This window comes from Bidens hawaiensis, unplaced genomic scaffold (genome assembly GCF_021521415.1).
Source record: "Bidens hawaiensis isolate Kalapana, Puna unplaced genomic scaffold, B.hawaiensis_p1.1 tig00030261_1, whole genome shotgun sequence".
NCBI classification, from domain to species: domain Eukaryota; kingdom Viridiplantae; phylum Streptophyta; class Magnoliopsida; order Asterales; family Asteraceae; genus Bidens; species Bidens hawaiensis.
The window spans coordinates 11,061-37,568 of NW_027495044.1; the positions used below are offsets into that span (position 1 = coordinate 11,061).

The following is a 26,508-nucleotide window of genomic DNA, read 5'->3' on the forward strand; positions in this document are numbered from 1 at the left end:
CTCTAGCTTTTGTCGGACATAGACTCGGCTGGTGATGGCGTAGTTAAGGACTGCGGGCCTTATACGTAAAGTAGATGATAATGTAAACGTAGATAGGGACGGTGGGCCTTATACGTGTTACAGATAATAGACGACAACGTAGTTAAGGACTGCGGACCTTATACGTACTATAGATATGCATCAGCATAGGAAAGGACTGTGGACCTTATACGTGCTGTATTTGTATTGTGGTAGCATAGGGGAGGACTGCGGACCTCGTACGTGCTATGGTTTAGGTTGCAACATAGGGAAGGACTGTGGACCTTGTACGTGTTGTGGATGTAGGATGGTATAGGGAAGGACTGCAGACCTTGCACGTACCATAAATGGTAAACATAGGTAAGGACTGCGGACATTTTACGTGTTCACGACCTTGAGTACAGGTATAGACGGCGGACTATGAACATACTCTCGGTAGACTGAGGTTAGTGATTGTAGATATGTATGTATGTATGGTAGTAAGTATGTATGTAGAACAGAAGGGTAACTAGTTAGGTATGGATATGTATCTTCGGATATGTATGTATGTGTATGTATTGTATGGCGTCCGATTAACTAGAACTCACTCAGCGTAGCTGACTTTTAGTATGCACGCAGGTGAGTAGAATGAGACAACTAGCTTGAGCGGGCACATGGTGGGCGAATAGGAGACTGGCATTTGAAGACTCAAGATGTTTTAATGTAATTGACGTTTATTCTGAAAGACAAGAATGTTTAATTAAGGCAAGTTTTGGATTGTTGTAACGTTTCCTGAAAGTTTTTATATTCCGCGAAAGTTTTAATGAACTATGATTTGTAAGAACTGTGTTTATGAGTAAATCCGACGCTAAAGTAAGGCTACCGGGTTCGGGGCCTTACAAAAATTTTTATGGCTCTCGTGAATTTCGGCCCATCCATACTACACGTTCAAGATCCGCCACTGACCTCAATACTCGAATGAGCCTTCTTAAGACGAGATGTCAACTATACATACTGATTTTGACCCTTCAAACATTATCCCGCTCAAGATTACCATCAAAGAGGAGACCCATATATCTCTCCACACCTGAGTGATGATTCATCCATAATAAACAAAAATCAGTGCTGGCAAAGTTTGGAGAATCATATGCATTAGTTAGTTGAAACATAAAGAGACAAATTTATGAATGCAAAAATAAAATATAATGCATACAAGATATTATTTTGCATTATGGACTTTTGGATGCATGCATTCTTTCCTCTTTGTCAACTGCCTCATCAATTCATCTGTTTTCTTTATTTCCCAGATTAAATTCACATATTTTCATTATTTTTACTTTTATAGGATGACAACGAGTAGGTTTAAACAAGTTTAGACAATGCCACTCTCATACTTGCTTATAAAAGCATGATCTATACCCGGCCCAAAACCTGTTAGGTACATATAGGACGTGCCAATCTTTTTATCAAACAGATCGAATGTGCTCGAGCAACCTGTTTATTGAGTATTATATATAGTGCTTGTGTTGTCCTGTTTATGAACGTATTGTACTAGTCAACCCAAAATCTAATTGTATGTTTGTCGTGTATATGTGGGGTCGTTTTTCATGTCGTGTCAAGAATGATCTCAAACTATTATTACTCTTGAATTCTGGAAATGAGTAGAAAGACTAATACATGGAGTAAAATAATTGAATAGATAAGTCGTGTGGAACAAGCTTTTAATGGTTCGAAACCTATGCATGTATCAAGTAAAATTAAAACGGGCAAGATGAGCATATCTATAAGGCTATAAATATGTACATAAAGATGTTATAGTTTTAATTCTCATACATTTGATCCAACGCCTTGCATTGTAATATGTTAAAAATAACTTGTGTTTTGTTCGGTATTAGTCCAATCAATAGTTCGTTCACGTTTTATACATGTTGCCCGACATGTATACATGCAGAAATTTCGGGCATGCAACATTAATAATACTAGGTTCAGGATCAAATAAAAATCATTCTTAACATGAAAACGGTGAGAACCAATTTGCTGTTATTATTAGGTTTGTTTTTGTAAGTGTTTGCTATTATTTTTTGTTCGTATTTGCTGATTTCCTATTATGAAACGTTATAAGTATTTGCTGATTTACATTTTGTTATTATTATTAGGTTTTTGCTTATGCTGTTATAAGTATTTGTTTTTATTATTTTATTGCTAAATTTGAATTTTGTTGTTATTATTAAGGTTTTTTCTTTGTTATTATAAAATATTGCTATTGTAGTTGGTATTGTTTCCTATGTCTCATTTTTGGTAGATTGGTATTATTTCCTACGTTCTCATGTTAAAATCATTTTGTAGACGAACCTTTCTCAATGACGCTAAGTTAAAAACGTTTGATTTTATTGGCCAAGTATAACTTTTTACAATAAAATAATAGTAAAAAGCAAATACCCTAATTAAAGGATGTGTATGAGGTACGTAATGTGGATGATGTTTGGATCATTTTAGATCTTGGGTAGCAAGTAATCATAATTTATAATTGAATTATGATTTGAATGATAGAAAGTTTATCTGAAATGTAAGTAATGAGAAAACGTTTAAAATTATGTAGTGTGAATTTGACTCACGATGCTTGACCTATGTTCACCTTTACAATTCGTAACAACCAAGAACCCATGTGCCAAAGAAAATTATACTTGTCTTATCTATATTGTCCAAGATTCTCACCGATGAGTTTGTGACCAAGACATCACACTTCATTTGCTTCACATAAAATCGCAAATAACACATTATAAATATCTAATCTTTATAAACAATAAAATAAAATAGTGCATGCATTATTATCTAGCTAAATTAGATACAAGCAATCAACTAGATATGGATTTGCTGATAACGCCTAATAGCATCTGGTGTTTATTCTCACCGAATTAGGCTTTATTGACGGATCCATAATAAATACGAGTTAAACGGATTTAGAGTGTACTATTAGTTGTTAAATAATAATAATAATAAAAACGTACACTCTTATACATGTGTATGTATGTATGTATGAATATTATAACAAAAGGGTAAAATGTTAACATGTAAGTTGTAACAATATTAACTTCATATCGAGCTATTGTTGATGTTTACTTTTGTATAGCCTTATCGCAAAAGTCTAAGATCCTAGCTCTCTTTTATAACGTTCTTCTTTTTCTCGAAGCTATTTGTTGTTACATTGATTGTAGGGATCGAGTCTTATGCTCATGGACTAGATCTAGCCTTTTTCAAACTTGACGTAAAGTTATAACATGAGACAACCCGTTAAAAGTGGCCTTGACGCCTAGACTTAGGGACCGCCCGATGATCAAGTCACTATCATCGTATATGACCGAATACGTATGCATTTGAATTTGGTAAGTATACGGTTATAATAAGAGAGGGTATGTGTAGACAGAGAGGGAGAGACTACATCTCAATGCGAAAGATGGGAGGTACACAGGGAGAAAGGAAGGTTAGAGCATCACGAGTCCATAAATTTAAACTCTTATAAACCAACCCATGTGACACATCAACAATCAAACAATTTTCAACCAATCTATTTTGTTCATATTCTTACACTAGCTTATGTACCCGTGTTGGAATGAATAAATTTATTCAAACGACGACATTATATGAAATTCAAAAAATGTATTAAACTATTTGTATAATTATGTATTATACGGTATATTAAATTACATATTAAACAATATGAATATATATATAGGGGTGAGATCCAGTGAAAACTCCTCTTAAAGAGAAAACTTAAAAACTATTAAAAAACTATTTTGAACTTTAAAAAAAAAAAATTTTGAAGTTTTTTTTTTCTATTATTCTTTTAAGTTGTTACTGGTTCCAAAAAAAAAAAAATCTTGTCGGTAACCTCGTCGGTGTAGTACATATGTAGTGTGCATTGCATATATGCAAAAGTGTTTGTATTGCATAGAATACAACACTATTGCACATATTTGATAAACATTATAGTATATATGCAATATAAGACTAATATGCACATCGAATACATATTAGTACGTATGTGTAATACAACATTAACGCACATGTGCACTACATCGACTTTTATTTTATTTTTTTCATATAATACAACATTACTACACGTATACAATACACAAATATTGAATATATGCAATTAAACACTATTAAACTTAAAAATACACAGTAATACACATGTGTAATACAACGGTTTCGCACAGTAATACGTATGTGCATTACAGCAGGTTTTTTTGTTCTTTTTTTCGAGTGAAGGGTAAGAAAATATAAGAATAATGGCAAAAACAGAATTTTGAAAATATTTTTTTATTTTTATTTAAAAATAATTCTTTAGAAGTTTTTAAGTTTTCTCTCTAAAGATGAGTTTTCTCTTGATCATCTATATATATATATACATATATATATATGTTGAAAATTCCTAAATCTCTAAATATTTCTTTATATACAACATTTATTGTTTTATTTGTAACGTTACCTTATCTATCGCTACATATATATTAATATATTATATCTTCATATTTATCTTTGTGTTCTTAACAATGGATGAGAATATCGAACCGTACAAAATACATATGACTACCCATTTGGCTTCCTCTTTGATTTCTCGTTGAGGTATTAATATAGTATAGTTTTCTTTTGAACTTTAAGATGCCATGACACAAATCAAACACCACACAATCCTTTTATTTGCTATACCAAATATAAAGTTAATATATTCATTTGGTAATTCAAAAACATATAGTGAGTAAAAAAATAGAACTATATAAAATGTATAATCAATATAGTCAGTTGGCAACTCAAAATGATTCATTCTATATTATGGCAATTTCGACCTGTTTAGTTTTGAATGGATTTATTCGAGTTACGTTTAATCAAGTTATTAAAAAAATAAATAATGTTGATACTTATGCTTTTGAAATGAAACTTTAGACAAAATTTCTTATAGAAAGTAAATTAATTTTTGGAGAACAACCCGACTCCCAAAGTATGTTAAAATTTCACATTTTCAAAGTGGTTTAATTAATTAATGAGAAAAAAAATTTAAGATCGGTTTTATATAATCACCTTTAATATGCTATATCTAGATTAAAACACACCATTATTAATAAGTTTCGAAATGGGCGTATTGGGTTGACTTGCAATCACTTTTTGCTAGTTATTTTATTAATAAATAAATAGCTATTCATTTTGAGTTTTGTTACAAATAAAATTCAACTTATTTGATATTTTAACCCATTTTAGATAAAACAGTGTTTAAAAATTGGACCATATTGGCCGTCCAACCGGCAAATAAAAAAAAAACCGGTCGGTTGTTCGCAAACCAGCTTTCAGACGGCAAAAAGAACCGGAAAAACCAGTTGGGATAACATTAAATATTTTTAAAACCGAGTAATTGTACACAATAGTTCACGCACCGCCTAATGACAATGATAAGTTTGATGCACTACCTTGTCTTTTATAAATATGGGCTTCGTTCTTGATTTCTCATTCGAGTAATGTGGCATGAGATATAGTTTTATTTCGAACATTGAAGTGCCAAGTGGCATAAAGATGGTTCAATTAGGTGTTAAGTGGCACAATCATGTTTTTGTTTATTATATTAAGGACGGGTTTACGTTGTTTTCTTTTTTTTTTCAACAGCATCAGAATTAGCATTGTTCGTATTAAAGACTGTAAGAAGATAACTATTTAGATGAATTAAAACAAATATGTTTGGCAAATATTTATTTTTCAAATTTAAATTCAAGTTGATAAATTAATAATAATGAAATACCATTTGAAATGTTTGACAAAAGACTTGTAGATACATCAACTGAAACATTAAAACAAATAAAAAAAATAAGTACAATCTTATATGTTAATTGTAATATAAAATAAACACATATCTCATAAACTAAATTATAAGTAGGTAAACGAATGAGTTATAATTTGCTGTATAACTCATGTTAGAAACATCGTTCTCCAAATTAATAAGGTGATCATTTTATATTGAGAGAACTTCGGTTTTGGTCATTATGGTTTCTTAAAATTATCAATTTTAGTCTAATAGTTTATTTTAGGCTTTTATGGTACAATAGTTTCAATTAACTATCAGTTTTAGTCCAATCTACTAATGTCATCCATCAACCGTTAAATAATACAACTTTGAGAGACTTTTTTTATATTTTTCACAAACTTTTAGTTCATATGAATTTTTCTTTCTACTAAATATAAGTTTTATACTTTTTATTATTTTCTAACTATTATGGTTTATTATATTTGTTATACCTTTTTATTTTTAAAATATTTTTTTTAAATTGGAGCTTTTATGCAATTGCATATTTATTTATTTATATTTGAATATTTTATTTTTACTTTTTATAGTGGTAATATTATCTAGGCTTTAAAAAGCAGAATATTTATTTTTAAGTTCCATTTTAATTATACACTTCTATTAACTATAAATGATTTAGAAAAATTAACTTTTCTGCTTTTATTTTCTGATGGTAAAAAGAGCATATATTGACTTTTTTGTTTTTGTTTTTTACTTTTCAATTGATGGAGGGTTGTTGAAAATCTGTTTATTAATTTTAATTCTCGGTTTGTATATTTTTTCGAACAACTAAATTTTTGTACTTTATATTTCGTATCTTAATCACCTTACCAGCCCACTAAAATGGGAATGACTTCTTGGTTTGTATTTAATAATGGTACATAATTTTACTTAAAATCATACTTCAAAATAAAACTAAATACAATATTTTTAAAATCAACCTACTGTTACAGCTATAAAAGGTTAAAAAAAATAAAAGTATTAAAATATAAATAAATATACACCTGCATAAAAGCATTAGTTTTGAAAAAAGATATTTTAAAAAAAAAATAAAAAGTGTGTAGATATTTATACATAAACAAATATAAGAAACCATAATACTAAAAGATAACAAAAAAGTATAAAACTTATATTTAGTAGAAAACCCGAAAATTCTTATGATTAAAAGTTTGTGAAAATACAAAAAAAGCCACTCAAAGTTGTATTAACTAACGGTTGGTGGATGACGTTAATGAATTGGACTAAAACTAATAGTTAATTGAAACCATTGTACCATAACAGCTTAATATGAACTATTGGACCAAAATTGATAAACTTAAAAAACCACAGGGACAAAAATCGAAGTTCTCTTATTTATTTTTTAGACATCGTCTTATCGTTTGACAAAAGAAATGCATTTATATAAAGGAATAATATGAATGGTAGAAGAGGGAATACATTTAGTTGTGTATAAGGAAGGTTTTAATATTTTTAATTGAATTTGAAATATTTATGAACTAAAGCTTCAAAGATAGAGTGTCACATGACAAAATATTAGGCTAATTAGGCGTGATGTGGTTTAATCACATTTTTGTTTATTATAATAATAGATTTCCACGTTATTAACAATTTATATAGTTAGTATTCGTAATAAATATATATTAATTTTAATGGCTAAATTTTAAAATTTTTTAAATTAATGTATAACGGACATTGCATTTAAAAACCATAGGAATTAAGGGTGTTCAAAAAAATCCTAATTTGGATCCAAATCCGAAATATCCAAAAATCCGAATTATCCAAAGTACGGATTTATGGATTCGGATAGTGGTTTTGAAATTTTTTGCCAAAATAATTTTTTTAATTATTAAATATGAGTTATCAAATTTCGGATAATTTTCAGATATATCAGACAATTTTTCGGATATTTTTTTAAATTATTTTATAACTATTCGGATATCTATTTGGATATCCGAATCCAAAATCCAAAATGTTTGAATATCTGAAACACTGAATATCCGACTTTGAACACCCCTGATAGAAAAGGCTATCTCACACCAGATTAGCATTAGCAGTGGGTGGACAAAATTAAAAGTGATGACATAATTGCAAGTAATATGTGTTTTATTTTTAACCATACGATGCTTTAGTTAAGTGTATAACTAACATTTAACAACATTCTAAACTCAAATTCTTCATTATCAAACTCAAAATTACTTTTCATTCTTCATGAACACTTCATTTTATGCAAAAATCAATTAATTCGTATTTTTCAAAAAACAACTCTCATTTGTATCAGACCCAACTTATACACACACAATTAGCGAGTGGCATAGTGTTTTATCTCTTCTTGAAACATTATGATTTATTGAAACGGATTCATAAAAATCATACTAATATTTTGGTAATGTGGAATTCATTTTAATACAACGTTAATCGTCGAATTGCATTTAAGAAAATAATTTATTTTATCATAAAGTATACAAACTATAGATACGGCACCGCTATTGTACCAAACATATATCGAATAAACAATATTGGTACCACAATTTGACATGCTTTCGAAATATCAAATCGGGTATCACATGATATTAGACCCGAACCTACAATTAGCGTTATTATCATTTTCTTTTATCAATCTGTTACCCGAATACACCGGTATTGTTACCCCCTCTTGTCATTAATTTTCTGACAAATTAATAAAAAATCTATTTTGAATATGATCACCATCTGCGGTTTGTCAATCAATAAACAATCAATAAAGAGTAAAGACAAAAGCTATAAATTGATTAATAATTGACTGAAGAAGATGGTGTAGAAAATGGGCATGGCAACTTGCAAGTCAGAATTAATGGATTCAAGTCAAACCTCTCTTCTTTGTGTCTTCTTTCCACAAAGCTTCTCGTGAACTAAACCAAACTATTTAACACCCTCATACATATTACTCTGTATTTTGATTTTTCATCACACCCACCAACTGTTCGATTAAATGCCTCAGTGAGACTTCACCCCAAAAAAACCCTTTTAATTCCAATTAAAACTGGTGTGTTTTGAATTGATCGAATATGGTTTGTTGTTTCAGTGTTGGATTGAAAATTGATAGCTCACGTTTAGATGGTAAGTATTCATATTAATTATTAAACATCATATGCTCTTGATTTTGATTGATGTGCACTCAATGTTTATGATTAATTATATTGTATAAAGATGGCTGCTCTTTTGCTTGTTATTAATGAATTGATGAAAAATTGATTTTTTTGAGTGATTTAACAGGTAAGGTTACATCTGCTTCAGTACCACCGAGTCCTCGAAGCCCCCGGAGTCAAACCGAGATCTTGCAGTCGGGCGATTTGAAGCCCTTTAGCTTCAATGTTCTCAAATTGGCAACTAGAAACTTTCGACCCGATAGTGTTCTTGGAGAAGGCGGTTTCGGGTCGGTTTTTAAAGGGTGGATTGATGAACAAACACTTCAAGCTGCAAAGCCCGGTACTGGGACCGTCATTGCTGTTAAAAGATTGAATCAAGAAGGTCTTCAAGGTCATCAAGAATGGCTGGTAAGTATTCATTTTCTTTGTATTTTTTACTTAATATGTTTAATGAAAGTAGGTTTTAATTTGATTATTGTTGCAGACTGAAATTAATTATTTAGGGCAGCTAAGTCATCCAAATCTTGTGAAGTTAATTGGTTACTGCTTAGAAGATGATCACAGGATGTTAGTTTATGAGTTTATGCCTCGAGGCAGCTTAGAAAACCATCTATTTAGAAGTGAGTTCTTATCCTTGTTTTCCACTTCATTTTTCTCACCATCTCTAAATTAAATCTTATTAATTTTAATTTGTTATAACAGGAAGTACCTACTTTCAACCGCTTTCTTGGAGTTTAAGAATTAAGGTTGCTCTTGGTGCTGCAAAGGGGCTTGCTTACCTTCATAGCCCGGAAGCAAAAGTGATTTATCGGGATTTTAAGAGTTCAAATATTTTGATTGATTCGGTATGTTTTTTTTTTTGTCAAATTGATGTCTTTTTATATGATTTTGTGTTACGTGGTTATTTATAAATTTTAATGCTCTTAACTTGTAGAATTATAATGCAAAACTTTCGGATTTTGGGTTGGCGAAGGATGGACCGGTGGATGGTAAAAGTTACGTGTCTACTAGAGTTATGGGTACCTATGGATATGCAGCTCCTGAATATATGGCAACAGGTAACTGAAAATTATTAAAATTTTGCATATTTACAAGTGGGCTATTTGCTTTTAACTGTTTTGAGTAAAGTGAGATTTCAGCCTTGGTTATCTTAGTGACATCTTGTTTTAATCCAAGATTGAGAATTCGAGTTTTTATTTTTTTGCATTTAATAGGTTTTAAAGTAACTACGATAGTTGCAAAATTGAAGTATAAATAAAGAACCACTGTACTTGAAGTTACTACTTACTACACTTTTAAATATCAAAGAACTTCTTGTAGTTGCCAATAATTAATGGGAAAAATTAGGGGTGTCAATTTCTGACAGTCCAGAAACATGAATGCATGATACCAAAATAATCAGATTTTGGGTGGTCATGTGTAACTCATTTAATAAACGTGTCGTGTTAGGGTTGACCTTCTCAATCGGTTTAATTTAAGGTTGACTCGCCAACCTTTCTAAATAAACAGAACAGGTTAACCTGATTTAACCCGTTTAATTAAAAAACTTGACCCGCCAACCCGTTTAACACATATGTTACAACCCTAACTCGATTAACATGTTTGCAACTTGATTACAATCTGCCAACCCGTTTAGCCCGTTTATTACAAATCCGACCCGATTTTCAAGTTTACAGCTTGATTACAACCCGCCGACCTGTCAACTCTTTTGACTCATTCAGATGAACGGCTTAAACGGGTCTTGTTCAAATTACACAATTTTAAGTATTTCCGGGTAAGGGTTGATGTTTTTGACACTAATGAATGCATGGGCCGTGTTCAGGTTCAACAATTCAACCCGGCAAATCCTTTGTACTATTAATAGATATTATCCTACCAGTTTAATGCACTATTATAATTTGTGTATCAAATCAAAACTTCTTTCACAATTATAATATTTTCAAATGATCCGAGCAAACATTTGAATGATGGAAAATTACCATTTTAACCTTTTGGTGCATCTATTAACAACAGGTCACTTAACCACACGGAGCGACATATACAGTTTCGGCGTAGTCCTGCTAGAAATATTAACCGGTAGGCGGTGCATAGACAAGAACCGTCCAACCGGTGAGCAAATACTAGTCGAGTTTGCAAAATCATACTTGGCCAGCAAACGAAGGATTCTTCAAATCATGGACCCACGGCTAGCCGGTCAGTACTCACCAAATGCAGCCATGCGAGCCGCAATGCTTGCAACCAAGTGCCTATTAAAGGACCCCAAGCACCGGCCCACTGCTGACCAGGTCGTCAAAGCGTTAGAACAGATTCAAGATTTGCAGAAAACTGCTGATGCTTCGAGAAGAGAACCCATTCGGTCACCAAGGCCCGCTTGTTATCCCAGACCTGCGGGTTCGGTGTCGGGCTCGGGTTCAGGTTCGGGCTAGGGTAGTAGTTATGGCTGTACAGTTGTGATATTTGAATCCAATTGCTAGAATGGGGTTTTGTATTGTTAGAATGAGGTTCATTTTGTAATGCAAGGTAGTTCAGTTGATTTATATTGTTAGTTTGTTGCATTGCCTCTAGTTTATTGGTATAAAGGAACAAAAGTTGACTTAAAATGGTTTAATTACACAAAAAAAAGTCTCATGTAACCTAAAAAATAAAGTCGAAATCCATAAGGCCATCAACACGAGTTTTACATTGATAGAAAGCTATAAAAACGAATATCGATATTGCTATAGATCTTGTTCGGTAGGTATCAGTTCGGTTCGTTACGATACTGTTACACCACTCATGTTGGCTACAGAATTACTCACGTTTTTAGTAAACTTGTAGTATTTTGAGATATAAAAGTTAAATGCAAGTATGCAACTGCGTATTTAGTTACCATTTTTGATATTTGTATGTATCTATTTTGTAATTATTAAACATATAAATTACAAATATAAAATATGCATCAAGCCGTTCTAGCTCAGTTGGTAGAGCGCGTGGCTTTTAACCACGTGGTCGTGGGTTCGAGTCCCACGGATGGCGAGTTTGTTTAAATAAACTTTTATTTCTTAAAAGAATAAGATTACCCGTAAAAAAGTCACTTGTTAACTACTGCTTTTAATAACTGTAAGAAGAAGACAGGTGAAAGTGATAGCTGAATAAATATGACTCATTAAAATATAATTTCCTATTTTTAAGGATTCACGTAAATAAGTGACTTTTGCCACTATTGCTTTTAATATATAGTTTTAAAGAGAGAGTTGAAAGTGATCTCTATGATACAATGTATGTTTTATTATTTATAACTACTATTTTTAATTACTTTTCCAAATATTACTTATAATAGTTTTAAAGAGATCAAAATATAATGTATGTTTTATGTTTTATATTTACAGTGTAAAATATGGTATTGATATGCTTGTGTTAACTCATTGTAGTTCTAGAATTTTAATGTTCGTTTTATTATTTAATAACTATATCGTATAGTAATATAGTTTATTGAGTTATGACTCATGCTACCTCGTTCTATTATCGAGCTCTAAGATTTGAATGTTTGTTCTATTATTTAATAAAAGCAGTGTAAAAAATCGTATTGAGTCATACTCGTGCTAGTTCATTGTAGTGACCGGCTCAATAATTTTTATGAGTGTTTTATTTTTTGTAAAATATAGTATAGAGTTAGATTCATGTTAGCTCATCGTATTGACGAGCTCTATGCTATAATATACGTATGCTTTATTTTTATTTTTTTATATTGTAAACTATAGTATAGACTTAGGCTCATGTTAGCTATTGCATTGATGGGCTCAATGATTTCAACTTTCAACGCATCCTTTATAGTTTAGACCGAGCTTAGCGGGGCGTCATTCCAATTAGCTCAGCCAATTTTACATCAATCTCATCCGCCAAACCATTCAACATAGGGCACCAAGGCATTTGCCCCTTTGAGCGCTAACTAGCTAACGACACCAAGGGCAACAAAGGGTGTGGGGCCAAGTAGCCAACTCATTTCTAAACCTATCAAATCACTTTTTCATAATAATTTAATATAACAAAAAGATTAAAAATAATAATTAGAATGTTGGTTAAATCATTAAGTGTATTTCATGGAAAAGTTAGTGAACCCTCATGTCTACGTGGAGTCCAGTCCGTTGTTCACTTTTTGATTAAGCAATCACAAATAATATTACTACTGATATTCTTATTTACTTTAGAACGCATTAAGAAAATTCCTTTATAAAATAATCGTGTGACTTACCATGACCACAATATGATAATCCACTATTCAATAACAACTAAGAAAAAGCAATTGAAATGCTTATCCAATTCGATACTCATTGTATTGCTAATAACTTTGTTTCTGAAAGGCGCTACATCCAAATTCGGATCAGTAATTTTGTTGTCGGGTTTGACAACATCTAGTCATCTACTATATCCCAAGCTGCAACATATAAAGAACTCATTAGAAGGCAACCCAAAGGCCAATCTCTATAAACGCTTCCAAACACTCAAGTTAATGCTTTATAATTTAGGAAGGTTAGCCTCCTATTTATAGCGGGTCACGGAGTAAACGCTAGTGGGTTTGTTCACAAGAGCTTTTTAAGGTCCAACACTATATTTTTATCTTTTTATTGGGAGTTTATATATAGATCAATATAGAACACGCGTCATCAAAAGGCAACATGGTCCACATGGGTAAACTGATATTGTATGATATGGTGCATTGACAATTGACATGTTCATATGTTGGTTATTGGTTGGAGGTAATAGAATGAAGGGGAAATGGAATAGAAGAAGGAATGGAATGAACAAGGAAATGAGATTGATTATTCCATTTTTTTGTCTTGTTTGGTTAACCTATGAAAATGAAATGAATTATTACTTTATATTGTTTGGTATCCTAAAAAATTGAATGAATGAAATAGAAATAATAAAAACATTCCTATCTCAAAATAATTTTTTTACCAAAAAAAACTGCAATGGTGACGGTGGTGGTGGTCAAGCGGTGGTAGTATTGGTAGTGATGGCGATGGTAGGGTGGCGGTGATGATCAGGCGGAGGCGGTGACAATGTTTTCGGTGATTACAGCGATGATGGTGGTGGCGGTGGTTGCGCTGGTGGTAAGGTGGTGGTGGTGGAGGTGGTGGTGGCGGCGACGCTGGCAGTCAGGTGTCGGTGGTGGCGATGGTAGTGGTGGTTGTTGTTGTTAGGTAGTGGTGGTGGTGTTGAGAAAGTAAGCTGAAGGAGGAATGGAATGAAAAAAAAGAAGGGGGTGGGAAGGCATAGTTTTGGTGGAATGAGATTCTATGTGTAATGGATGATTCCATTCCATTGAGCAACCAAACACCACATTTTTCATTTCTACGCAATGAATCATCCCATTCCTCATATCATTCATGCATACCAAACGCTACCATATGTCCTTATTGTAATCAATGTTTTCCATATGGCTAAAATAGAGTTGATAGTGATTTTAGCATGAGGTCCATATTAATGGTATTAGATAAATATATTAATTACAATTAAAAAATGTTTTATTCCAACTATCTATTTATCTTTATCATAATCAGAAATTCGTATTAGATTAGGTTTTTTATAAAAAAAAGAAAATTCTATAAATGGATTAAGGGAATAGCCCCATTGGAAATGAACCGAACGTTCGGTGAAATTTTCATTAATTGTTCGGCGGGAAGTTCGTTTATGCTTGTTTATTTAATAAATAAGCGAACATGAGCACATGTTTCGTTCGTTCATTTATGTTCGTTTACGTTTGAGATGTATGTTCATTTATGCTCCTTTACTAATTAATAGAAAATAATTATATATTGTTTTGAAGAGTCATCTATTTTATGGTTTTACTAGGTTTTATCCCCCGTATTACGGGGTTGTTTTCATTTTTCGTTTCTATTATTTATATTGTTTTTATTTTAATTTTATTTATTATAAAAAAGTTAATAATATACTTAGGTTTGATGATTAAAATGTTTCACAAATAAATAAGATTTTATAACCCGTTTAAAAGCTGTCTGAGTTTAATGAGACTCATGACCCGCTTATTTATTTTTTACTATAACATTGTTTTTTAATTATAAATAATATCTTTTTTTTTTTTAAATTTGGATATTAATTTTTAGTATATCCCTATTTTATAGGATTTTCATATCAAATACTTGGTGAGATTAATTTTTAATATAATGAGATGTTATAACCCGTTTAGGAGTTATCTGAGTATGATGAGACCCATACCTGTGAATTTGGGTTAAATGCATGATAAATCTCCATTTATAAGTAAAACAATTTGGTGGCTTGAGAGGATTTATGAAGCACTCAGAGCGCTTTTAAAAGTTTCGTTTATATATATTTAAGATATTTGTTCATTTAAGTTTGTTCATTTATGTTCGTTTATGTTTGTTTGGGTTCATTTACATTTGTTCATATTTGTTTGTTTGTCTTTGCTCAGTTATGTTCGTGAACTATTCGCTTAGAATTTAAACGAATGAGTATAAGCGAACACGAACACAAAATATGCGTTCAAGTAAGTTGTGTTTGTGTTTGTTTAAAGTTAAATGAACAAATACAAACATACCCTTATTCGTGTTCATTCGGTTCGTTTACCGGCCATTACCGACCGAAAAGGAGCAAGAATTGCATGATAAATGGGAGGTATCTTTTATCTTCCTGTCTTTGGAATATGTGTGGAGGTGTTTGGATGCGAGGTTTGAAATTGTGTGAAAACAAATAATTGGAAAATGGCTTGAGGAGATGTGTTTGGATGTACTTCTATTATTTGAAGTTGCATTAATTAGATAATTCACTTATTTGTATGTTTGACAGTTCTGATCATTTAAGTAACTAATAAAATGACCATAAGTGTCATTTTTTGATGTTTTAAAGTATGAAAACTGATTCACATTAGTTCTGATAATGTTTTCATATATTATTTTGTAATGAACATTGAGAGTTTCAGTAATTATATTCCTTTTTCTCATAATATGAACTGATTACTAGAAATGTAGATCCAATGTATTTAATACAGTGTAACAAGTGGGCCAGTAAGTACTTTTAGTGTTTCATAAATCATAAGTAATCCAAAATTGATCATTTGCCCTCTAAAAAAGAATCATATAATCTTCACAATCGATTAAACTAAAACGAAAACACGTTAAATGAGTCAACATGCCAAAGACCTTCTGGTCCAGCGGCACCCTGTGTTTCTCCTAAACTCTCAATATGGAGACTTGGTTTCCTCCTGAAATGGCTCGGTGCATCCTCGTACGTCAAAGTAACAATGAGTGGTTATAATTCCGTCTGAAACATGGATATATACATGACCTAGGAAGAACCTAAATGCGCCGTTGTTAGACAAAAAGTGTCTAACGTTAACATTCTAGAAAGTATTCGAGAGTGTATTGAAATGAATTAAAAACCCCCTTAATTGCTCAATTAATAAAAGTTGAATTACTTTTGTAATACACATTTTTTTTAATCATAGTTTATATAATATAACAAAGTACATAAAAATAATTTGTTACTAAATTATTTTAGGCCCACATGGTTTTCTCTTTCCTTTCTATTAAGTGGTATGTTGTTACATATTTGAGAGAGCATCAAATCCTTTTTCTTAAACAATGTGCCAAATCAATAAAGTTGCAATATTTATAGGCCAAAAGGAGTATTTATTATTCAAGTTTTGTGGTGTAAGCTGTCCGATCTAACTAGCTTGGTAAAGTATAATTCACACTTGTAGAAAGTTGTAGGCTTGCAACTAGAGGTTGCAAAACGGGTGGGTAGGTAATGTGTAATAAATTGAAACTTTATTGAACTCTTTTAAAATACACTTTAGTATTTTGACCCATTTAACATGTCTTTATCTTATGTTTAACTTTTGATTATATAGCAAAAGTGCATTTAGCCTATTGGTATCAAGAAGGGCTTGCTATTCCAATGGACGAGGGTTCAAGTCCCATGTTGTAAAAATAAAATGCGTAATTTAGAAGTAGAGCGTGTAAGTTCACGCTTTAAAAAAAAAAACTTTTGATTATACCCATTTGACATGTTAGATATATACTATAGCTGAAATGAATCATACGTAATAAAACACTAAACAAGTCGAAAATGAAATCTATGATCCTAACATATACAAGCATCCGATTGTGAACATTTCATCTATGATCATTGAGCATATAGGGACAAAATTCTAAGTTATGTTCATTCACCACGAACCTAAAAATCGTGTAAAACACACAAACCAAAACACAACTTGCATGTTCGCAAGTTGACACGAGCATAGCTCTTTTAACCCGAAGAGTTCTGCAAATAATCTTTTTTTTTTAAATATTATAAATCATAATTAAAAAAACATATTACATTAGCAGCCCAACACTGTACATTAAAGTAAGCCATTTTGTGGGTCAATACTCTCAATAATGCATGGTCTTTGGTGACATTATACACATGGAAAAAGTCAAAATGGTGATGGGTTTAATTTTGGATTGGTGTTTGATGTGGTCAATTGATGTGATTATTAGACACAGAAAAAAGATTTGTTGAATGATTGAGACCAGAGGATCCTTTGTTTATCCCTGAAGAATGGCAGCTGCTTTATATCTTATTGGTACAATGGGTATACATGACACTACAACATTAAGAGAGTTATTGCGGTAAGTGACCATGGGTCGTTCATGGGAAGTTTGTGCACGTCTTGTGTGACAGGGTTGAGAAAGAAGAGCCTTATTTACAGAGGATGAGAGAGAATATGGTAATCCAAGAGGATATTACTTATGTATGAGATACAAGACGAATATCAAACATATAGTTTCTAATTTACTTTATGGGTCCACTTAATAAAAGTTTTATTAATCTTCAAGGAGAAGTGCAATGTTAATAGATGTTTCATTATTGAATCTTGCTTTTACTAATATCCTATCATAACTAACTGATTCAGTTGGCTAATAGGGTAAAGTGAATAATTGCTAGCATGGTACAACATTAAGCATCTAATTGTCGTTTAATAGATCTCTCGTTTTCAAATATTTTTGCTTCCACTCATATTGCATCGTAATTCTGTTGATTAGCAAGTTAATCTCTAGATCCCGTGTTTTTTCCGATAACAAACTCTCATGATTAAAATAAAACAAAGATATATTAATTACAAACCCATACAATTTTTTAAATGTATATTTATAATATAGATCAAACACAAGCCGCGGGCTCGTAGGCATAACAACCATTGCCACTTCAGCTTCCATTACAACCATAAACCACTTTTAAACAATTAAAAAGTCAACAAAAACCAATTCCCTATAGATGATAATAATAAATCATAAATCACCCACCCACCAACCATCCAAATTCCAAACCGGGTCGGGTCTTAACCCGATCCCATCTTTCAAACCCGGAAATTCTTCCCGGTAAAAGTCTGCCCAAAATGCCAATTTGCGGGAACAATGTTCTTAGAAGTAGAAGTCCGACCGTCACTCCCTCTAACCCGAAACGAAAGTGACTGTTCAATTAAAACCGCATTTGACTGCCAGTTTTGACCCCAGTTTCGGCTTAGAGCCATCCACTGGGTGCCAGAACCTTTCACCCACGCCTGGGTGATATCTCCGGCACCCGCAACATTGCTGATTAATATCAAATTGAAGTAACGGAAACCGTTTATGGTGAACCGGATCCCCCCTTGTTTTTGGCAAGGTACCCTACAAAAATGAAAATATTAAAGAATTTATCATTTGTCAATATTGTAATAAAAATATGCTTTTAATTTTGTAGGTATAATTTTAACAATAGTTTTAATATTGTTACATTAAATAATTTAACTATAGTTTTCTTTAAAATACCTTTGCTATAGGTAAAATTTTACTGAATCAAAATTATTTAAAAAATTAATTATGAAAAAGAACTAACCGCCTATAAGAAACGGGTACAATTCCCGCGCGGTACTGCGCGATCTTAAGAAACATAGGCATGGCGAGGTCAAAATGCGGGCGCGGCGGGTTACACCACCCGCCATTATCACTAGGCTGCGCGAAATTTGGCGGGCAAAAATTAGTAGCCGTTATAAAAATCGACGGGCTACCCGGGTGACACCATTGCGGGTCATCCGCACACTTAATTTCAAAACACGTGCCGCAGCTAAGCCCGTCGTTAAACAACGCAGTGCTTAGCGCGGCCGTGTTTACGCCGTAGCCTTGGCTGTATAAGTTTCCATAACCACACGCCCCACCTGAAAACATGACACGTTAGAATTAAAAAAGATGAAATGATAATCATTTTATTTATTTCTAAAAATATAATGGGGACGGACCCATGGTGCCTGAAGCATCACTGCCGCCGTAGAAGGTGGCGTGGGCGGTTTGCCACTGGCCGCCGGTGTAGACTCCGGGGATGCGGGCGTTGACTGCAGTTAGTGTGGTGGTTAGGATTATAATGTAGCATAGAGTTGTGGGGTTGGACTTCATTGTTGAAGAGAAGAGTGAGAGTGAAGAGGATGGAGAGTGTGAAGGGGTACTTATTGGGAAAGAGAGGTGGTGGGAGGGGTAATTTGGGAATATTTTGGAGTTGGGTGTATGTGTAAATGTGTGTAACTGTTTTCAGTAATGTGACTATTAATATTATTTAATGTATGTGAATATTCATTATTATTTGTAAGATACCCATTTTAAAAGAAATCATTAATGTTTATTTATGGGATATGTTATTCCTTGATCCTTTGGTTATCCACACATTCTACATACGATTGTATATGGGCTATACTATCATATGGAAACTCACTTGAAAGGTTGTGTGGAGAAGTCAACGGATGTGTGGATAACCAAAACCTTATTTATTTTCCGACAGCAAATTTATTTCCACCTAATAGTTTGCATTTGCATGGATTTGAACTCAGACTATGCACTGTGGCAAGTGATCGACCGCCTTTAGCGAACGGCGAGAGCCACGTTGGCCACGAACACCACAACATCCCGGGCGAGCGTGCTCGCTTGAGCCAAAGGAAGAAAATTGATGGGTTAGCTCACGAATGGATGAATTCAACGGGTGCGAACGATAACGGGTGAATCTACCGGTGGCACGACCGACAAGAGTTGAAGAGTTAGGTCCAGTCAGCGCCACAATATGATTGGATGAAGTCACACCCTGGCTTCAACAATAACACATAGTCTCACCACTTTCATTCTGAAAGGACAGCAAATTTATTTGTACGTTTTATTACGTTTGCAATTATTTGAATCGACCACCTCCATTTTGAAAGGATCAACACCATATTAAAAGAATTTGATATTTTGAAAACCTATTTGTGTTAAGTAATCATGACTTATTTGGAAAAAAGAAAAGACTAGTTTTTTTATATAGTTTTCGGATGTAAGTGTAACATGTCTAGTCATTTGCTCACCTTGAATCAAAATTTTATTTGAGGCCTGCAGTGATTTGTAAAGTCAACAGGTTTAGGGTTGTGTAATACAAATACAGTTAAAAAAAATTTTTAACTGGTCGGTGAAAAATTGATATGTTGCTAGAAGATTCAAATTTCAAACACATGGTGTTAGATAATTATTGTACAAACTCGATTGGTGACTAGCTTTATATTAGAATTGATAGTATGTGTGATAAATAAATCCAAGGAGATGGTTTTTCTATCTCAATGTTTTCATGATCCCCTGCAATGTTATCCAATGTTGTTGTATAGGTGTACGACTCGTATCAATCCAAGATACGACTTGTGGCAACTTTGGAGACTGGTTGGAGGAGCTAGATCTATACAAGATGTATAGACATATACGACTTGTATAAATACCAATAAAATTTTGGGTGATTTTCAAAGAGTGACCTATTCTCTTTCTATATCAATAGAATTACCTATATTGATTCATAATAAATATGATTATGATCTCTTCAAATTCGAAATTCTTCTTATAGAGAGACATTCATAGAACTGCAATGTAAGTATGTAACTACATTATTTTTGTGAGAAAGTACTTAATATGTTAGTAGGTTAATTTATTTAAGTTATAAAATTTGCTGTTGGGGCCAAAACAAAATATATTAAAAAAAAGGTGTGAAATTCCTTTGCTATCTTTGTCCAGTGGCTATTATTACCCTTATCCTTCATATGCTTGTCTATAAGTGTTTTAACCTTCATAAAATAATAATATTTGTATTCTATGATTGAAAAAAAATACAACTTTCAAATATTATCCAAGATTGGATCTTACAACATGATAACATGATTTTCATTTCCTGGTTAAATGCTATGATCAAAAGTCGTTATTCAGTGATAATGTTATAGGTTGCAATATTTCTGATTTAGGTTAATTATTGTAAGTTCTTTGTGCACGTGTTGTTAGGTTCGGCTTAAGGTTTGATTCCAGAATCATATATGTATTGTAAGAAAAGCGAGAAGTAGCCTACGTATAAAGATACTCAGTCACCTAAATGCATAATGAACAAGGCAATGCACAAATCAAACTTGCAAAAAGAGAAATGACGCACAATTAACAATTTACTTGGTTCTCACGGGACATATAACGCCTAAACAAAGGTGCATTAGCGACTTTAACTCCCATCATTGTGGTTACGGTCGACACATCTTGACAAGTCTAGTATGGATACAGGCGTTCGTATTGGTAACATTTAGGGTTGAATTCGATTTAAGTTTGTATGTGTCATGTTGATGAAAATCAAGTTATGATTATTTAATTTATAACTATTTTCTTGGAGGGTTTTCTTAATTTTATTAATAATAAGTAAAATTTCAGTTCCACAACTAACATTACTCTTTTAGCTTTTGGTGAGAAAAAGTACATTATATATATAAACTAAATGAAAATTGTTTTTCCAAATCAACTGGTTATCAAACCAATCAATTTGTTATGATATGGTACCTAAAATATTTCAAATGATATTTATTTTTTAATATGATCAACTAGAGCAAATGTGTAGGTTGAATCATTGATGCAATAGAAGGAAATGAAAATACACTTAAAGGAGACTGAAGAGATTTGTAAAACTTTTAATGTGTTTCTTTATTGTGAAGGAAAACATCTTGTCTAGTTTTTATCTCCAAGTGTATAGGACAAGCAAATTTTCAACATGCATGTGAAGTTGGAAAGACTCTTTAAATGCAAACTTATCTTTATTGGTGTTTTATTTTCTGGTTGGTTGATATATGATATCTGTTAGTGGCATTTTCTTACAATATATGTTCAATCATCAAAATGAAAAAAATTGAATGATAGCATAGAGCAAACTGCATTTCAGAACCAAATTTACATATTACATATTATTATACATTGTGTATAAGAGAACTATGTAAACTATCTTATTTAATTTTTCGTATTGTTTTGAATGTGACCGTAAGACGATTATATAATTATTCTATGAGCTCATAGATTTGTTTTTATTGGTTTGAGTCCAAAACGTGTCATTGATATTTGATATTAAAAGAAAAATGTCATCCTCTGATAGTTAACAAACTTGGTTTAATTTAAATAACTAAATAGACAAATATAATTATCTATATAGAAGTAAAAGAGAAAGGTCGGCGTTACAAGATTTATTTCTATTATTTTATTGTTTTTTTTTTTACTTTCAAAGTATATCTTTTTATAATGTTGAAGTGAGAATATATTTGACTTTGTTAGCATTAAAAATCACAAGAACTTGCATGGAAAGCATACTCGATGAGATTATGAGAGGCTTTTATGTAACTCTATTAAGATATCTTGCTTCCATTTTCATTCACCAACTCTTTGATTTGGTTTTGCCATACCGGCCTCCAAGTTGATTACATCAGCATCATGAATCATGGCCTCCCTCTTAAGTCCTAAAGCTAAGTAAAGCTTCGGTTATTTTTTATTATTTACTCATTATTTGGTTTTTTTCTTCAACCAGTAAATTAAATTTCATTAAAATGGGCATAACTAGCCAGAAGCTGGAGGCCAAAAGAAGAAACAACGTGAAACAAACTAAAAAGAAAAGTTACTTAAATCTTTTCAATTTAAGGACTTTGATTTAGACCTATGTTTAATACAAACCCAAAGATTTCCAGCATATACTTATGTGTTGGAGAACGTTTCTCGTCTTCCAAATGCATCAACGCGCATTAATTAACCCTAAAGCTTAGATTAATTAAACATTTTTATTTGTTTTGTACATAGGAAATACTTTTATTAATACAAATAAATTTATTTAAAAAAATGTTTTTATTTGTTTAAGAATTTTTTTTATTTATACTTATTAATCATTGAAATTTTTAAAAATGCGTTTTAATTATTTAAGAAAAAAATATTTTTGATTATAAAAAAAGAGATTTATCAATTTTGTGAAAAATTGATTTTTATTTATTTAAGCGGTATGACATTATCATACCCCTAATGATAGGTAAAAAGTTGTTTATGATGACAGGTAAAAAAAATTGCTTTTATTCATAACGACATGTAAAAAATACGGGTATAAAAAACCCAACCCTTATACAAACATCAAAATATTTCGACTTTCAAGACAAGTTAACCAAATCAATAAGGAAAATTGATTCCCTTTTTGGGTGGTAGATAGTCTTTAACAACGCTAGACATGTATATACTTTGGTTTGACATGTAACCCGGTTTTAGGAGTATTTAAGCATTTTGATTATGAATGTTGAGATTGTTTTAGGATGCCAACTATATGAGTAAAGTAACATCGTCAAGTGGAGGGTCTTAAACAAGACTGTTCACTAGCTAAACTGAACCGAAGTAGCCAAATAAATATTGCTCGTGCTTGGCTTGACTTAAGACCCATGACAAATATAATGTGACAACCACTCATATACGGAAAGTACCATATTCTTTCACGTCATGTAAGCGATAGTCTTCTATTTTGTTGAGCACACTAATTATATTTAAAAAGTTAGACTTCATAAAGTCATAAAGTATGTATATAGAGTAATATTTTTAGTAAACTCATTATTCAAACCCAATGCGACAACAAAATATTTGTTGCAAAAGTTACAACCTTATCCAAATTTGTGTTATTTTATTTACATATTCTTATTTCGTCTTTCTAGTCTATATATCGAAATATAAAATTAAAGATGTTCTCCATCACTTATCCAATAGCTAAACTAGCTATATATGAAACCAATAATTTGTGTGTTCATTATATTACTAAACACATTTTCAGTATACATTATAATAACAAATATTAGCTTATTATTATATATATTAATAATTATCATTCAACATTTTTCAATATATACACAAACATATCCAAAAGCCAACATGACTATGCCATGTTACAAGCATTTTTCATGTATAATTTTCATACTAGGTTTCTAGGAAATAATGTATAGTTCTTTATATGCTCCATGAAACAAGAATCGTCCTATGGTTATACATAATACGTGAACCGTATTGTGGTGGTAGCTATGTGCACTCTAAGGACTAACTCCAAGGAAGCGCTACATCTAGGTAGTGTGTCCTTAATGAAACGATATGCTTGGCAGCAAAAGAAGTAGTTACTTTTGCTTAACACACTATAATCGATAATGATATTAACATAACGATCGAACCAAAAAGTTACAACTCCTCTAATAGACAACCACAATTTAAAGTTACGTTTCTCACAATAACATTATACGAGATAATTATTTTAGTTTTTTTCCTTATTTAAGTTATGTTTTAATCGAAGTAAACATCTTTTTGGTTAGTCATTGCTATCGAACTAAGTACAAAAGTCGCATGCTTGCTAGATATAGTATGTTTCGGGTTACCGTGTTGACTGCTATTCACTCTTTTTTCACGATTTATTAAAACTGCTTTTATTTTTTTTGGATAATAAAATGAAAAAAAGGAGAATATACCAACTATCTCTTTAATTTTTCTCAACCTTTTATTATGAAAATATAATATGAAGAAGTAAAGAATTGTTTACGTCAAACATTGCTTATTATTACTTTGAAACTCCTAAAGTAATAGGAGTGCATTGACAAATCTATAAAATACTTGACATAATATTTTTAAATAATGTACACATGTTTAGATACAAATTAGATGACCTTTCAACTTGCATCGTATCATTATTAAGAAGCAATTTATACACTTAATTATAATGGAGTATTATTTTGTTGACTTTAGAATATATATATAAATTTAAAACTCGTCTTTAGTCAAAATAGTTCAATCACAATCCTTCTGCTTTAAGGGTCAATAAAGAATTCACTCATAATTTAACGTAATAAACTTTCTCTTTATCCAAATGGATATATAATCATCTAAAAAACAAACTTCATCTAGAATACGTGAAATAAATCTAGAAAATCAAAAAAATATTTAATCACCTGTTATTTGTACACTTCTAAAGTGTGTGATTAAGCATAAACCAAATTAAAATATGCAACATTTTGATTATCTCTAACCATTTACTTCTTTTTATTATGTTTAGAAAGTATCAATATAATTATTTATGTTCAAGCTAATTGTTACAAAATATGGCCCGCAGAACATGGGCTTTAATGATCAACAACTGGGCTGTAGTGCAAGTGTGCAAACTATCTTCTGATATATTTTGGACTGAAGTTTCTTAAATAATTTAACATCAGGTGCCGAACTGGGTTGGTCAAAACCTGTTTGACCCAAACCGGTTCAGTTTAGAAATCGGCTTAGGAGCAAGAGAGCTCGACCTGGCCCAGCTCGGTTTGGTTCGATTTAGAACCAGTTTAAACCGGTTTTTCTCAAATCGGTCCGGTTTTTTAACCGGTTTTGGTAGATCATAAGGAGAATTGGTCACAGAACCAACGGCTTGGGTAGGTTTGGGTGAAAACGGTTTTTTTGTACACCTATAGTCAGTGCATATGAATTGTTTTTCAAAAATTTAGTTAGATTCTCATTTGCAAAGGCTAATACCATAAGTATAAGCCTATACACAACGTATGAGCCCTTTTTTTTAAATAATACAATCATTTTTATAAGATGGACGCCTCATAGGAGGCAATTTTTTAAAACATTACAAACACTTTTATAAATCATTTGTCGTTTTAGCAGGTACACGAATGTTTTTATAATTTTGTTTTTGTAAAATATTTATCGGTTCGAATTTTCTAACTAATCGAAACTAAACTATAATGCAAACGCACAACCAACCAAGCAAACTAAACGTCGTAAACAAGCATTACATAAATAACCGAAATTGTATACATGCATAATAATATTTGTTTGTAAGTACATAACAAAAAATGCAACCCAACCCAATGTGAAATACAAAAAAAAGGAAAAAAAGAAAAACCCGACCTCGACTATGCCAGGCTATCACCTTGGTCGATTAGCCTTTGGTAAATCTAACGGCTAGTAATTAGATAAAAACAGATGCTTGCTTCATTCGAACCTGGTAGCTCTGTCTCGTAAGAAGAGCGTACTTGATATTGTCGTCGAAGACGATATTGTTAACTATAATTGGAACATAGAAACGGGTATACTCGAATGTGGAATTTGAAAATGCCCAAGACTTATTTGAACGAATGTAAGATGTTGGTTCGAACTTTAATATAGAAGAATAAGAGGAATGCAAAACAAGCTCTATACATTGCATATGGGTGGGATCAACAAGTCATGG

At 31.8% G+C, this 26,508-nt stretch overlaps 2 protein-coding genes and 1 non-coding gene across 3 annotated transcripts; 2 read left to right on the top strand and 1 right to left on the bottom strand.

The window, feature by feature from the left end:
- The first annotated feature begins 8,637 nt into the window (after positions 1–8,637).
- LOC143580159 (receptor-like cytoplasmic kinase 176) lies at positions 8,638–11,528 on the top strand. The gene is made up of 6 exons (XM_077063263.1): positions 8,638–8,920; positions 9,077–9,357; positions 9,434–9,569; positions 9,652–9,794; positions 9,884–10,007; positions 10,963–11,528. Exons 1-6 carry the CDS (start codon positions 8,869–8,871, stop codon positions 11,373–11,375), a joined length of 1,149 nt encoding a protein of 382 aa, XP_076919378.1. The 5' UTR covers positions 8,638–8,868; the 3' UTR covers positions 11,376–11,528.
- Positions 11,529–11,891: 363 nt separating this feature from the next.
- TRNAK-UUU (transfer RNA lysine (anticodon UUU)) lies at positions 11,892–11,964 on the top strand. Its single transcript has one exon. It is a non-coding gene; the product is annotated as a tRNA-Lys (tRNA).
- Positions 11,965–18,265: 6,301 nt separating this feature from the next.
- On the bottom strand, positions 18,266–19,395 carry LOC143580164 (expansin-A6-like). Its single transcript, XM_077063267.1, has 3 exons — positions 19,229–19,395; positions 18,829–19,147; positions 18,266–18,620 (listed from the first exon to the last, which is right to left on the bottom strand). The coding sequence occupies exons 1-3, from the start codon at positions 19,380–19,382 to the stop codon at positions 18,311–18,313; spliced, it is 783 nt and encodes a 260-aa protein (XP_076919382.1). The 5' UTR covers positions 19,383–19,395; the 3' UTR covers positions 18,266–18,310.
- Positions 19,396–26,508: the final 7,113 nt, after the last annotated feature.

Coding starts and splice junctions, on each gene's coding strand:
- LOC143580159 (XM_077063263.1), top strand. CDS start 8,869: ATGGTTTGTTGTTTCAGTGTTGGATTGAAAATTGATAGCTCACGTTTA. Junction 9,795..9,883: donor CAAATATTTTGATTGATTCG/GTATGTTTTTTT, acceptor CTTAACTTGTAG/AATTATAATGCAAAACTTTC. Junction 10,008..10,962: donor TCCTGAATATATGGCAACAG/GTAACTGAAAAT, acceptor TATTAACAACAG/GTCACTTAACCACACGGAGC.
- LOC143580164 (XM_077063267.1), bottom strand. CDS start 19,382: ATGAAGTCCAACCCCACAACTCTATGCTACATTATAATCCTAACCACC. Junction 19,148..19,228: donor TGATGCTTCAGGCACCATGG/GTCCGTCCCCAT, acceptor TCATGTTTTCAG/GTGGGGCGTGTGGTTATGGA. Junction 18,621..18,828: donor GTACCCGTTTCTTATAGGCG/GTTAGTTCTTTT, acceptor TCATTTTTGTAG/GGTACCTTGCCAAAAACAAG.